The sequence below is a fragment of the Episyrphus balteatus genome, chromosome 2 (genome assembly GCF_945859705.1).
Source record: "Episyrphus balteatus chromosome 2, idEpiBalt1.1, whole genome shotgun sequence".
Classification (NCBI taxonomy): domain Eukaryota; kingdom Metazoa; phylum Arthropoda; class Insecta; order Diptera; family Syrphidae; genus Episyrphus; species Episyrphus balteatus.
Window position 1 is genome coordinate 62,542,842 of NC_079135.1, and position 12,255 is coordinate 62,555,096.

The window sequence follows — 12,255 nt, forward strand, 5'->3', positions numbered from 1 at the left end:
ATTGCCGCCCCGGGTGCTTTACGTATTCTTATTTAAAAGAAAGTAGCTGTATTGTTTTCCCTAGTGTCTACCCTTTTTATTAGTTATTGGATTTAAAATTCATTTTAAGCTTAAATTAATCCGGAGTAAATAGTATTGCCGTCAGTATACATTCTCTTTCTCTCTGCTCAGACGTCAGACAAGAGACAACATATTAGTAGTTACAAAAATAAACACCTTTTTACCTTGTTCTTTTATTTGAAGTTAAAATTTTATTTTCAAATATCATAAACATAAAAAAATCTTAACTTACACACACTTTCATACTGTTAAAAAATAACATAACGCACAATATACAATCATTTGCACACATGTTGCATCATAATTATTTATAACAAAATATTGAAAATAGAATTAAAAATACTTAACAAATAATACTTAATTTATTCATTACATTTCTTTCACTTAAATTATTAAGTTAAGTATATGAAGTATACCAAACATATAAAACGGAGTGGTACCAAAAATTGTAATTCACACATCGGCTTATAAAACATAAATAAATACTTATGCAGAAACTCTACTATTTTTCATATATAAGTAAGAAATAAGAATTCCAATTTAATTTTGAAAGTAATGGAGGACGGGAGTTCTTAAATCTTATTTTGTACTGAAGTGATTTTTGTTAGTCTGAAAAACTAGTTTTACCTTAATAAATTGCAAGGCATTGTATCCGAAACGTTAAGCTAAGGTTGTCCTTGTTTTTGGGGTCATTGTTATGAGACTGAATTCTTAATAATCTTACTTCATCCATAAAATAAAACTGAGATTCCTATTTTGGTATTATCGAGTCATACGCTTTTGAACACGGTTTCTGGTTAGCATCGTCGTTTTTCCTGGTCCCCACCTGCTGTTCCTCAAGTTCGATCTCTTAGCAAATGAAACAGATACTTGCTGCTGTAAATGATGGGACGTGGATAATGTCGCAATTCCTTCAGTTGATTTACGTAGTGTGGGTGTAACCATGCAATCATTTTTATTTCCTGTTGTTATCGATTCCTTTGTGGAATCAGAGCTATCACAAAAAGAGCTCAAATTTGAATTCCGCTTTTGCTTTTGGCTGCAAGAAGAAGAAGACCTTGAAACGTCATTGGATTCTGACCAAATTCCGCTATTGAGTTTTATTTCCCTTGATCTAAGCGTTAAACTTTTTTTACAGATCAAGGATGAGGAGTTTTCTGCGTTTGAAGATTTTAAGCTTTTAATGAAATTATTTTGCACAATAGTCGACCTCCGAAGGTTTGTGCTAGGAGTACTTTTTAACTTCATGTCCTTGGGAAGAATGTTTCGAGAGCGGAGAGTTCTTTTACTATAATCAACTGTCATACTGCGAAGCATTCTCTTTTCAAAAGTTCTTGGATGTTGATGTATGGAAGTGTCACGTGGCTTTCGATGATTTTCGTTAGGCACATTTGGATAGAGAACCACCTTGTGTGCAGATGGCTTGTTGAGTGGTGTGAAGTCAAAGTTTTCATGCGAAACGGTCGAAGATGGTTCTTTAATAGCTTTTGGAACAGATTGTGTGGATAGTTCGGGTGGACCAGGTGGTGAAGGAGGAACTTCAACAACACTAGACGAGATTTCATAGATTTGAATGGTTTCATCAACCGTATCATCCATTAACATTTTTATATCCGCTTCAATCCCCTTGGTATTGATAGGTCGTTCAATAGAATTAAAATTGAGCCTTTCAAATGCGGTAGTATCTAATCTTTCAATACTCAAAGAAGTCGTCCTTATAACGTTTTCTGGTAACGGTGGTGATAAGTCTCTACATCTGGTATCGTCAATATTCGGTTCATAGCTTCTTGCATTATCTTCGAAGCTGCATAAGAAGTTCGAATCCGAAATATCACTGCCATTGTATTCCTTCTGATATTTGTTTTTATTTTTGCTGAATTGTGTTTCACTCGTTGCTCCACCGAAAATTTGGAATGATTGAACACTTGTCAAAGCGTCCATTTGTTCATTAGTATCTCCCCGAAGTTGTTGTTCAACACGAGTCTCTAGTTTTGTCAAGGAATAACCCTCTTCCGCCGACATGCACTGTTCTTGATATAACTGCTGTTCTATTTGGTATTCATTATTGGGATAGTGGTGTTGTACTCTATCGTGTCCAGCCAATCCAGTATGATGTAAGCTGTCATAACTGTGATATTTACTTGGATCGCTTTCATTACTCTCGTCGCTACTCATGTCACTCGTACCAATGCTGCCATTCGAGAGGCTGGAGTCTTCTCGCTCCAAGCTTGAGTTCAATAATGAATTATATGATTCTGCAAAACTGTTTACATAGGTGTTGCTCCCATGATCATCGTAGTACAAGTAACGATTGTTATCACAATTTATTTGGTAGTTTTTGGCATAGTCAAAACTATTTCTATCAAAACAGCTTTGCATATACCCGTTCTGAGTTGGTAACTGGTGTTGTAAATGCTGACGCATGACAGGAGACGAAGCAATGGTTTCATAATGAGGTAGTTGATGCGTTTCATCAAGAATATCTGTATCGTAGAGGTGGCATTGATGGTTGCAATCCGCAGTTGGAGGAAATCTCTGAGAACAGTTTTGTGAATAACCATCAACTGTATTTACGGCTGCATCTGTTGGAATATAATGCAATCCATTTGCAAAATTACTCACTAAGCTCGGCTTTGGTGTGGAAGATCTAGGCGGGTAAAGGATTACAGTAACAACTGAGGTGTTATCAGCACGCATTTTCTTCGAACTCCATGTTTTAAGAGCTCTATCTACGAGACCTTTACTAGGATTACACCAAGCGTTTTTTTCAACACCCAAATTACTGACGTGTTCGTTTATAATTTCTTTATCACGAACAGTGTCTACTGCTTCTTCAGGGGAGACAACATTCCATAAACCATCAGTACCAAAAATTAAACACCTAAAGAATGACGTATTATATTAATTAATTATTGATTTTGTTAATTGTTTTTGTAACTTACCTGAAAGTATTTGGATTGATTTTAATGACTTTAACATCTGGATCAGGACTAACTATAAACTTATTTAGAGCTGAGTTATAGCTCCAAAGGTCTCCTAGACTCCTGGCTACGGCTAAGAAAGGTATCTCATCAATAGCAGTGCTGCGTCGGACTGGACCTTTATGTCCTAAAATAAGTTTTAAACCCAACCTTTGCTTTGCACAGATGAAATAACAATAGTTATTAAAATTTCTTACCATTTCTAGGGCGATTCCATACTACTCGTGGAACTCCACTTTTAGCAACGACTTTTCCGCCAGAATCCATAATTCTTGCCTTTTCAACAACACTTTCTGGTTTATGGTCTAATGTTAATTGTTTAGCGCGCCAAAAGTTTTCATCTGAATTTTGGTAGCCAAGTACAATTCCAGAATCTCCAACGTGACCAATATAGATTTTTTCATGACGAATAAACGCAACTGTTGCAGTTGTTCCAGCTGTACTTGGTAAGCCGGTCGCAGTTTTTGGCCATTTCTCTATAAGAAAAACATGTTTGAAATTATTTTTCCCTCTACATAAGAATTATGAAAAAAAAACCCCGATCTAAGAATAAAGAAAATAATTAAATCGGTCATTTTGAAAAGAAGATAATTCCACCTTTTGTCGAAATTGATGTAGTATTAACGGTCTTTTGTGTTCTCCTAACACCAACTACATAAGTAAAACTTGAGTTAACTTATTCATCTAATGTTATAATAATAATAGCCTACCCATTACCTATTCACCGATTTGCAGAGACAAGCTGTATAATAGTCAGTCCAGGAGTCCAGCTGCTTGCATATGTCGACCATATTGTTAGTTTTTCTCTCTAAACATTCTCTATGTTGAATGGGTTCTGAGCACTCTGAATCAGTGTTGCCAGAATATTTTGGAGGAAAGGAGCCGATTTTGATTTTGGCCTTTATAAGGGTGAAAATACATTTTTTTGGAATTGTGAATACAATATTCGGATTCTTCGGAAAATTCTACACCAATTTCATATATCATTTTTTATAAAATAGTGAGACCGAAAAAGTTCTAGCGACATGAAAAAGTATAAATCAAATTAGCAAAAAAGATGTGTGCCTACAGAGAGATGGTACCAAAATAGGCAAAAAATTAAGTATAGCAATATTAATTAACTTACTTTTAAAATTCCAACCATCAGAAAATGCAAAATTTAACTGAACAAATTTTTGAGAGAATGTTAACCCATTTGTTGTTTTTTTCCAACACTAATTTTGACACACACATACGTTCACAAAACACATACACATTCACTAAAATTAATCCATTTATTAAATTAAACACAAATTTTGTGTTTTACACTATTTTTACATTTTTCCATTAATTTAAAGGCATTCTTAACAATACTTTTGATAAAATTTCTCAAAAACAAATAAAAACTAACTGACGTTCTTTTCGATTTGACAAATTAATTTGAAGTTCTCATGGATTTCTCGCATGAAACTAATGTCGTTTTCGATTTCACTCAAGGATTCACTCATTCTAAAATCGAATGGAACAGGTCAAATCGCTTCCACTCAATTCTGTTTTTTTTTTTTGTGTTTGTTTTTCTTTTAAATTTCAAATGTCAAATATTTATATTAATTTATTTTTCTTTCAAATGAAATGTTTTAAATTTTTAAAAATTGGTATTGTTCAAGAAATTAATAGGGAAGTTGGTTTCCACAATATTTTAAGTAAGTTTAAAAATGAATTAAAAAATTTGTTTCGGAAAAAAATTAATTTATTTCAAAAAATAAAAAAAATATTGATTGAGTGATTAATTTGACTTTTAAATATTCGTGTATTAGTGCTTCTCGAGTGAATTCCGATTTTAAATCGAGGAGAGAATTTCTCTTCTGAGAAGCGTTCTGCCTGTCATATTCGTGCGAATAAAACGCTTTCAGAAGGCTTCTGAATGATTCCGGACGCTTCCGGAGAGCCAATCGAAAACGACATAAATCATTAGGTTTGTTCGTTGTGAGCTCTAGAGCACTCTGGCTCTGGGTCACTCCGAATTCGACGTCAACCTTTTTTTGTAGCTCCTTTTTCAACCAGAGTTATTTCCCCTGTGTTCACTGTTCGCTCTCAACGCAACCTGAACAACTCTGGGTATTTTGCTTAGAGGATATAATATATGGAGTGCTTGTGCTGTTAGTTCCGTGAAGTAGAGGGCTCTAGTTTCTTTAAGTTTTTCGATGAGTGCATGCCTCCATTTTATTTTCATTTGATGGCTGTCATCAACAAGCGTGTTTATTTACAGCTGCGGAACCGGTCTCGCACTGAAAAGCGAAGGCAGCGACCCCTATCCATGCATATAGCGTTACAATGTTTTAGGTATAGGAACAAGCACTCCATTATATACTCTAAGGTATTTTGTCAGAGCGCGGAATTCAGATTTATCAAAATCAAATCAGCTGTTGTGTGGTAAATATGAGATTTTTCACGAAATTCTTGAAATATTAAACTAAATATAGAAAAAAATGTAAAAACAGAAATCAGCTGATGAAACTAAAGCTCTGATGTGTTCGATGTAAAATAAAACCCGAGAAACTCTGATTTTTTGACAATTGGTTGACATGACTCAGAGTGACCTGGAGCGGGAAAACAACGAACAGACCTTTCGCTAGGTTGAACATAAATATTTTTTAGCAACTTAGAACAAACTCATTGTCATTGTCATTGGGAGATAATGTCGTGCGTCACTGTTTGTTGTCCGCGGATGTCATCCAGTTCTCATGTAATATATGTAGTAAACTGTTTAGTTTTGTTTGTATCTATAGACTCCATTCTCATAGTTTAGATTCTTTTTTGGATGTATTTTCATCTTTGTTAAACAATATTAAATCTATAAATCTTGTAATACTAGGTGATCTAAATATTGATGTTTTTAACTTCTTGTACTGTTTCTGATTCATATCTTTTTCTGGTAGCTGAGCATGGTCTTACTACTTTGATCTTCAAATATCAGATCACTGTATGACTGGGATTTTGTTCAGCACTGTGAAAAACTTGGAACGTAAAAAAATGCTTCAGAATAAATTTTGATCAACTGAATGATTTTCTACGTTTTGAAAATTGGGATACAGTCTTTGCCGAAAGTAATGCATCGAATGCATATGATTTATTTCAAGAAATTTTACAATCATATATAAGTACCTGCAGCTTCAACCTAGTGTTAAAAAAATCAGAAATGAATTTAAAGCCCTGGATAAACCGTATTATACTGAAGAAAATTAAAATCAAAAATAAGTTGCGTAGAAAATGTTCTCAGCATCCATCTTTTAAAAACTCGTTACAAAAAAATGTGTAAGAAGGTTAACTACGAAATAAAATTACATCGCGATAGATACTATTCTTCTTTAATGAGTAGTTCCCAAGGAAACCCTAGAAAGGAATGGAAAGCTATAAATAGTATAATTAACGCTAATTCTTCCAATATCTCCAACTCAATTGTACTGTAGAATTTGAAGATCCTATAATTGTTGCTAACCAATTCAATGACTTTTTTGGTTCTGTAAGTCAAACTACGAATTCAATTGATTTCTGTAATCGATGTGAAGCCGAAGTTGGATTAGTTGATAGACCCAGTTACTGGATCTGAGTTATATGGTTTAATCAATTCTCTCAATAACTCGATCTCATGTGGTGATGATTCTATTTCAAATCAAACTCTTAAACAAATTGCACTGAATATATCTGATATCCTAGCCCATCTTATTAATTTAAGCATTTGCACTGGAGTTTTTCCTTTTAAACTAAAAAGTGCTAGCATTATTCCACTTTTTAAAAAAGGTAACAAAAAAGACGTCAATAATTATAGACCTATTTCATTGCTATCCTCCATATCGAAAATATTTGAAAAAGCGGTTAAATATAGAATGTTACGTTATCTTAAGAAAATAAATTTCCTCAATAATTCGCAGTTCGGTTTTAGGGAAGGGCTTTCCACTGAAGATGCTCTTCTTGAATTTTGCACTGTAATTAATAAAGGCTTAGATTACAAAAAATGTTGTGCTGGTTTGTTTGTAGACATAAGCAAAGCATTCGATACAGTCGACAATAGCATACTTCTTGAAAAATTACATAATATCGGGTTCCGTGGTGTTTTTCATAACTGGCTTGTGTCCTATCTTAAGGACAGGACCCTAAGAGTTAAAATTGAAGATTTCTTAAGTAACACTAGAGTTTCAAATCTTGGTGTTCCACAAGGATCGGTCCTTGGCCCTATCCTGTTTCTCGTCTATACAAACTCCGTTTTCAGCCTACTATTCGTTGGTAAGGTAACTGCTTTTGCTGACGATCTTGGTATAGCTTATGCCTCACCTAGTCCTGTAAGCCTTGTGGCTGATTTGAATTTTGATATCCACCTACTGCGTATCTGGTTTGCAAAACACAAACTTAATGTAAGCAATAAAACTAAATTAATGTTTTTCAGTCTAAGAACACAAGCTATTCCTGATGCAAATATATTATTCCATGCTCAAAACTGTCAACGTTATAGAATGTTAAACTGTACATGCAATGGTGGTGGTGCTCTATCGCAATTTAATGAAGGTGAAGTCTGTTGTGGCAATCGTTTTAATGTCGAAATAGTTAGTGATTTTAAATACCTAGGTATTTCGATTGATCAAAATATGAGTTGGACAAATCACATTTCAACTTTGAAGCAATATCTACGTTCATCGATCCGTAGTCTTTACCACCTCAAATAATTTTGTGATCACATACCTTAAAAACAGCCTATTATGGAATATTCCATTCTAAACTTCAGTATGGGATTAGGTGCTGGGGTGGTGCTTACCTAACTAAAATTCAGGCTTTGGTCATTTTGCAAAAGTGTGCTATCAGAATAATCTGTGGTGTCAACCGGTTGTATCCTTCTATGGTGCTATTTAGATCACTGAACATTCTACCTGCGAGACATTTATATTATTTTAAAGTTTCTAAAATATTCTTTATGAGATGTGGATATCTACAGAGTCCAAACTCTGGGGCCCGCAATTTGCGAAGCAACCTTGACAGCTATGTATCCGTCCCCTCATTTCGAAAGACTCACTTTATAAACTTCTACTCCATTTATCATATAAACTCTTTAATATATTTCCTGAAAATATTCGTTGCATTCGAATCTTACAATTATACTTGAAAAAAATTGAAATATGGCTTCTTGAAATTGATCATTACCAAATCGAAGTTTTGTTGACCTACATCAATTAGTTTTAAACTTAATATTTTTCTTATATAACAAAAATAATGTTAATTTTTTCTTTTTCAATTCTTGTATTTAATTCTTTAGTATTTTCGTTTTGTTAATCTTTCCCTAAAATTGTTCACCCCACATAAGTCATTTATTTATACTGAGTGTCATTTATCACTATTTAAATTGTTAAATATAAAATGTCACTATAAATATTCTTAATTATAATATCTCTTTTAAAATTTGTAAATTATCCTTTGTAATTTTAGTACGAAACCTAAATATTTAAGTAGAACATAAAATCTTATTCCGTACTTTTTCTTCTGCGTAAACTGTCGCACTGTAGAACTTTATGCATAACTTAAATCCTTAAGTATGTTTTGGTTAGTAGGTTTTGGTTAGTTTCAGCAAGCACCTCTTTGTTTGAATTTCGTGCAAACCGATATGTGGAACATAGAGGTTTATGTTATACTTAAGTACTTATGCATCGTATGAGCGAATGGGCCTATTTGGATAAATCGTAAAGTGTATGGTGTGTGCTGTGTGTCCTTCAATCTTTTTTGGAAAAAAGATAAAAAAAATAAAAGTTTTTATTTGACCCAAGAAAAAAATTAAATCTGTCACATAAGGCTTAGGTAGTGAATGGGTTGGATGAGCTGTCAAAAACTTCCTGAAATATGTTTGCATGTAAGTTAAACTACTATGCCTAAAGATCTTGATTTAAACTTCTTAACAAAATTGCGAGATCGGGAGCTAATGTTAAAATTCAATAAAAAGTAAAAACTAAACAATATTAAAGCCTGAACTACATCGAAACACAAAGTCAGAAAATTACAAAAAAGTAAACACGATGTTTATTCTTTTTCCCCCTAGTAACTTATTTGTATATCTCTCTTTCATTTTTAAAAAGTATTCGAGTCAAAAAGCTTGAACATGACCAAGCTTTCAATTTTCACAAAGTTTCAAAAACAAATACACTCAAACCAAATTTTATATCCTTTCCGTAAGGTAGCTCTGCGATCACATAGCTCTTTTGACAAATAAATATTTTCTTTCAAATACAGTCTTTCAAATACTTTTTCACCATTTTTAATGAAACCGCCTGCAGCAAAAAGATTGAATAGATGCCTCTTACTCGAATTTCCTATCAACTCGAACCAATTTTCGTGTCCTGTGAAAATTCGACTTAGATAGAGTCGACTGTATTTTGTTTACTTTTTCAAATTTTTTTTATTTGAAATTTAAAACTTCAAAAAACAAAACAGCTTTTTTAGTTATTTTTTTTTCCAATAGATGTCAGGTAGATATACATTTGATTTCTATATTTTGAGCTTTGTTTACTTTTTCGTACTTTTTTGACTTTGTGTTTTGATGTAGTTGTATTTAATTCTATTTTCATGTTAAAATACATAAATAAAGGGTGAAATTCAGATACTCCAAACTTTGTAGTCGATTTTCTCGAAACATTTTTTTGAAACATAAAAAATTAGCCCCGTTCCATTGAAGGTGGTAGTTTAGTCCTTGTAGATGTTTTGGTTAATCTATTACTATCATCTACTCATGCTCTTCTTCCCGAGTAGATACGATTTGTATTGAATTCGTTGAAAGTGCGTTTCATTGAAAATCGCTAGTAAACTACTAGTAGTACTTTGCCACTTCCCAATGGAACAGGGCTATAATACCAGTAGTTTTCAGGCAGCGAAGTGATCCCAAAGGAACGCAGCTAAAACAAAAAAAATTACAGCTTTGCTTTTGACACTTCTCACGAATCTGTTCTAACCTATTCTGACGACTCAAAACCATAACAGAAAATCCTGCCCTAAACTGTTCCAGACAGCGTCAATCAACAGCAAACTAGAACCGTTCACAACAGAAAAATAATCAATGAACACCAAAAAGCTGTTCTTTTCTGTCCGGACCGGAACAGTCCAGAACAGCGTGTTGAACACACATAGTACGTTGGCATGACAGTTGTTTTTATTTTTCTCTATAACTACATACTTTCATAACCTAATTGTCTCCTTTACTCGCGTTTGACATTTTCATATAATGTATTTCTTACACACACATGCGCACGAAATCATTATACATAATGTATCGACTCAACTAAATGCGCAGTTTGAGAGCTACTGTTTCATATTCAAACAATATTTCCACTTCATATACCCGTTCCACTCTGACTCATTTCAAGAACATGTAGGGGAACATTAAATATATATTTAACCTGTGCAATAAAAAAAAGACCACAAAAACTTTAGCTGTCATTTATAATTCACCATTTGCCAATTCCTTAATACCTATACCCGTTTTTTTTTTACAAAAAAAACAAAAGGAGCAAAGGTAAATATAGAAGATAGATTTAAAAGAAAACAATAAACAAAATAAAAAAGAACAAACGAACAAACACACCTTGCTCTCTCCACATAGCGTAGTGTGTGGCAATATAACCTTCACGTATCGCACGTATAGAAGATAGATTTAAAAGAAAACAATAAACAAAATAAAAAAGAACAAACGAACAAACACACCTTGCTCTCTCCACATAGCGTAGTGTGTGGCAATATAACCTTCACGTATCGCCCTCAATACATCCTGATCGGAATCGGACCAAAACAATTTTTGATTAATAATTCCCATCATCAAATGCTCCTTGGCGAACATTGCTGCTTCGCTTCCACCATGTCCGTCATATATTCCAACAAAAGCATATTCCAAATCATTAGCATTTTCCGATTCATGATAAGCCACGGAGAAAAAATCTTCCATGTACTTTCGCCCACCTTGACTACAGTGGCCAGTCACTCTTAAATTAACGCCAATCGATGAAGTTCCTGGAGGTGGCGTTTGCCCTTTATATCCTTCCCCTCCAAAAATGTCTCGATGCATTGTTGAATCAAAAATAATAACAACTGAAAAGTTCAGCCGCTCCCCCGCGCTCACACCGACGACGAGGTGAAACTCAACCACTCTCACTAATGTCAAAAGCGTCTAATGTCAACAATATCTAAAGAAAAATCTTTAAACAATTTAAAATAACTTTCTTCACTTCAAACACTTGCTAGATTTACAAAATTTTCTGTACCCATGTAGGTATAACACTAAACAAAAACTAAAATAACGAAAAATATTATACTGCTGGTTTCAACTCTGTCGAATTCATGGTAAAAATGGTTGAGTAACGATTTTATTTTCATTTCTCACCCTGCATCTGGTTTGTAGTATATAAGTTGTTTTGTTCATTCGCCATCTACATATACGAGCATATAGGTATATAGGTAGAAATGTTTGAATACACTCAAAGTGCTTGCGATTAGTTTTCATATACAAAAACCAAAAAAATAACAAGTTTTTGTAATTTTCTTTACAAATATTTCACAAATGTAGGTTTTTATAATTTTCCCAAGCCTAGAAACATCGAAAATATACGTAAAGAAAGGACTGAAGCGCGACATTGAAAACTGGCGAAATCATACATCAATAGATAGTACACACTACACAGCACCAGACTTTTGTTTTTGTTCATCTGACACTTGACTTATAGGTATGATACGACTTTAATTTGACGTCCTTCCGTTCTACTAGATTACAGATTTGACATATGAATTAATATAAAAATCGCGCCTCCACAGCTTCGAATATATATGGTGTTCGGGTGTACGAGTTGTAAGTGAACGGCTATACCTCGATAGGCTATAGTTGGTGGTCGATTTTTTTCCAAATGGCTTATGTACACCAACAGTTAAAATATACAAAGGCTTTATTTTTGATCAAACACATACCATCGCAAGGTTGTATATAAAATTTTTGAGATAGTATAAAGTACTGCAACAAATACGTGGTAAAAGGAGGGGCGTTTAGGGAACAGGTACCCCTTATTTTAAAATTACCAGTAACCAATGTTCTGTAACTTTTTTACCCCGTTTGTATGACTGATTTAAAGATCGAATTGAAACTGAATCGAAAATTCGATCCAGGTATATGGAAGTACCAGATCGAGGAATCGAATTGAAATAGAATCGAAAACACAAT

General features: G+C 33.6%; 1 protein-coding gene across 1 annotated transcript; it reads right to left on the bottom strand.

Moving 5' to 3' along the window:
* Positions 1-272: 272 nt before the first annotated feature.
* LOC129908239 (uncharacterized) lies at positions 273-12,049 on the bottom strand. The gene is made up of 4 exons (XM_055984621.1): positions 10,755-12,049; positions 3,239-3,517; positions 3,003-3,168; positions 273-2,941 (listed from the first exon to the last, which is right to left on the bottom strand). Exons 1-4 carry the CDS (start codon positions 11,110-11,112, stop codon positions 823-825), a joined length of 2,922 nt encoding a protein of 973 aa, XP_055840596.1. The 5' UTR covers positions 11,113-12,049; the 3' UTR covers positions 273-822.
* Positions 12,050-12,255: the final 206 nt, after the last annotated feature.

Coding starts and splice junctions, on each gene's coding strand:
- LOC129908239 (XM_055984621.1), bottom strand. CDS start 11,112: ATGCATCGAGACATTTTTGGAGGGGAAGGATATAAAGGGCAAACGCCA. Junction 3,518..10,754: donor CGCTATGTGGAGAGAGCAAG/GTGTGTTTGTTC, acceptor TTTTTCTTATAG/AGAAATGGCCAAAAACTGCG. Junction 3,169..3,238: donor ATGGAATCGCCCTAGAAATG/GTAAGAAATTTT, acceptor AACTTATTTTAG/GACATAAAGGTCCAGTCCGA.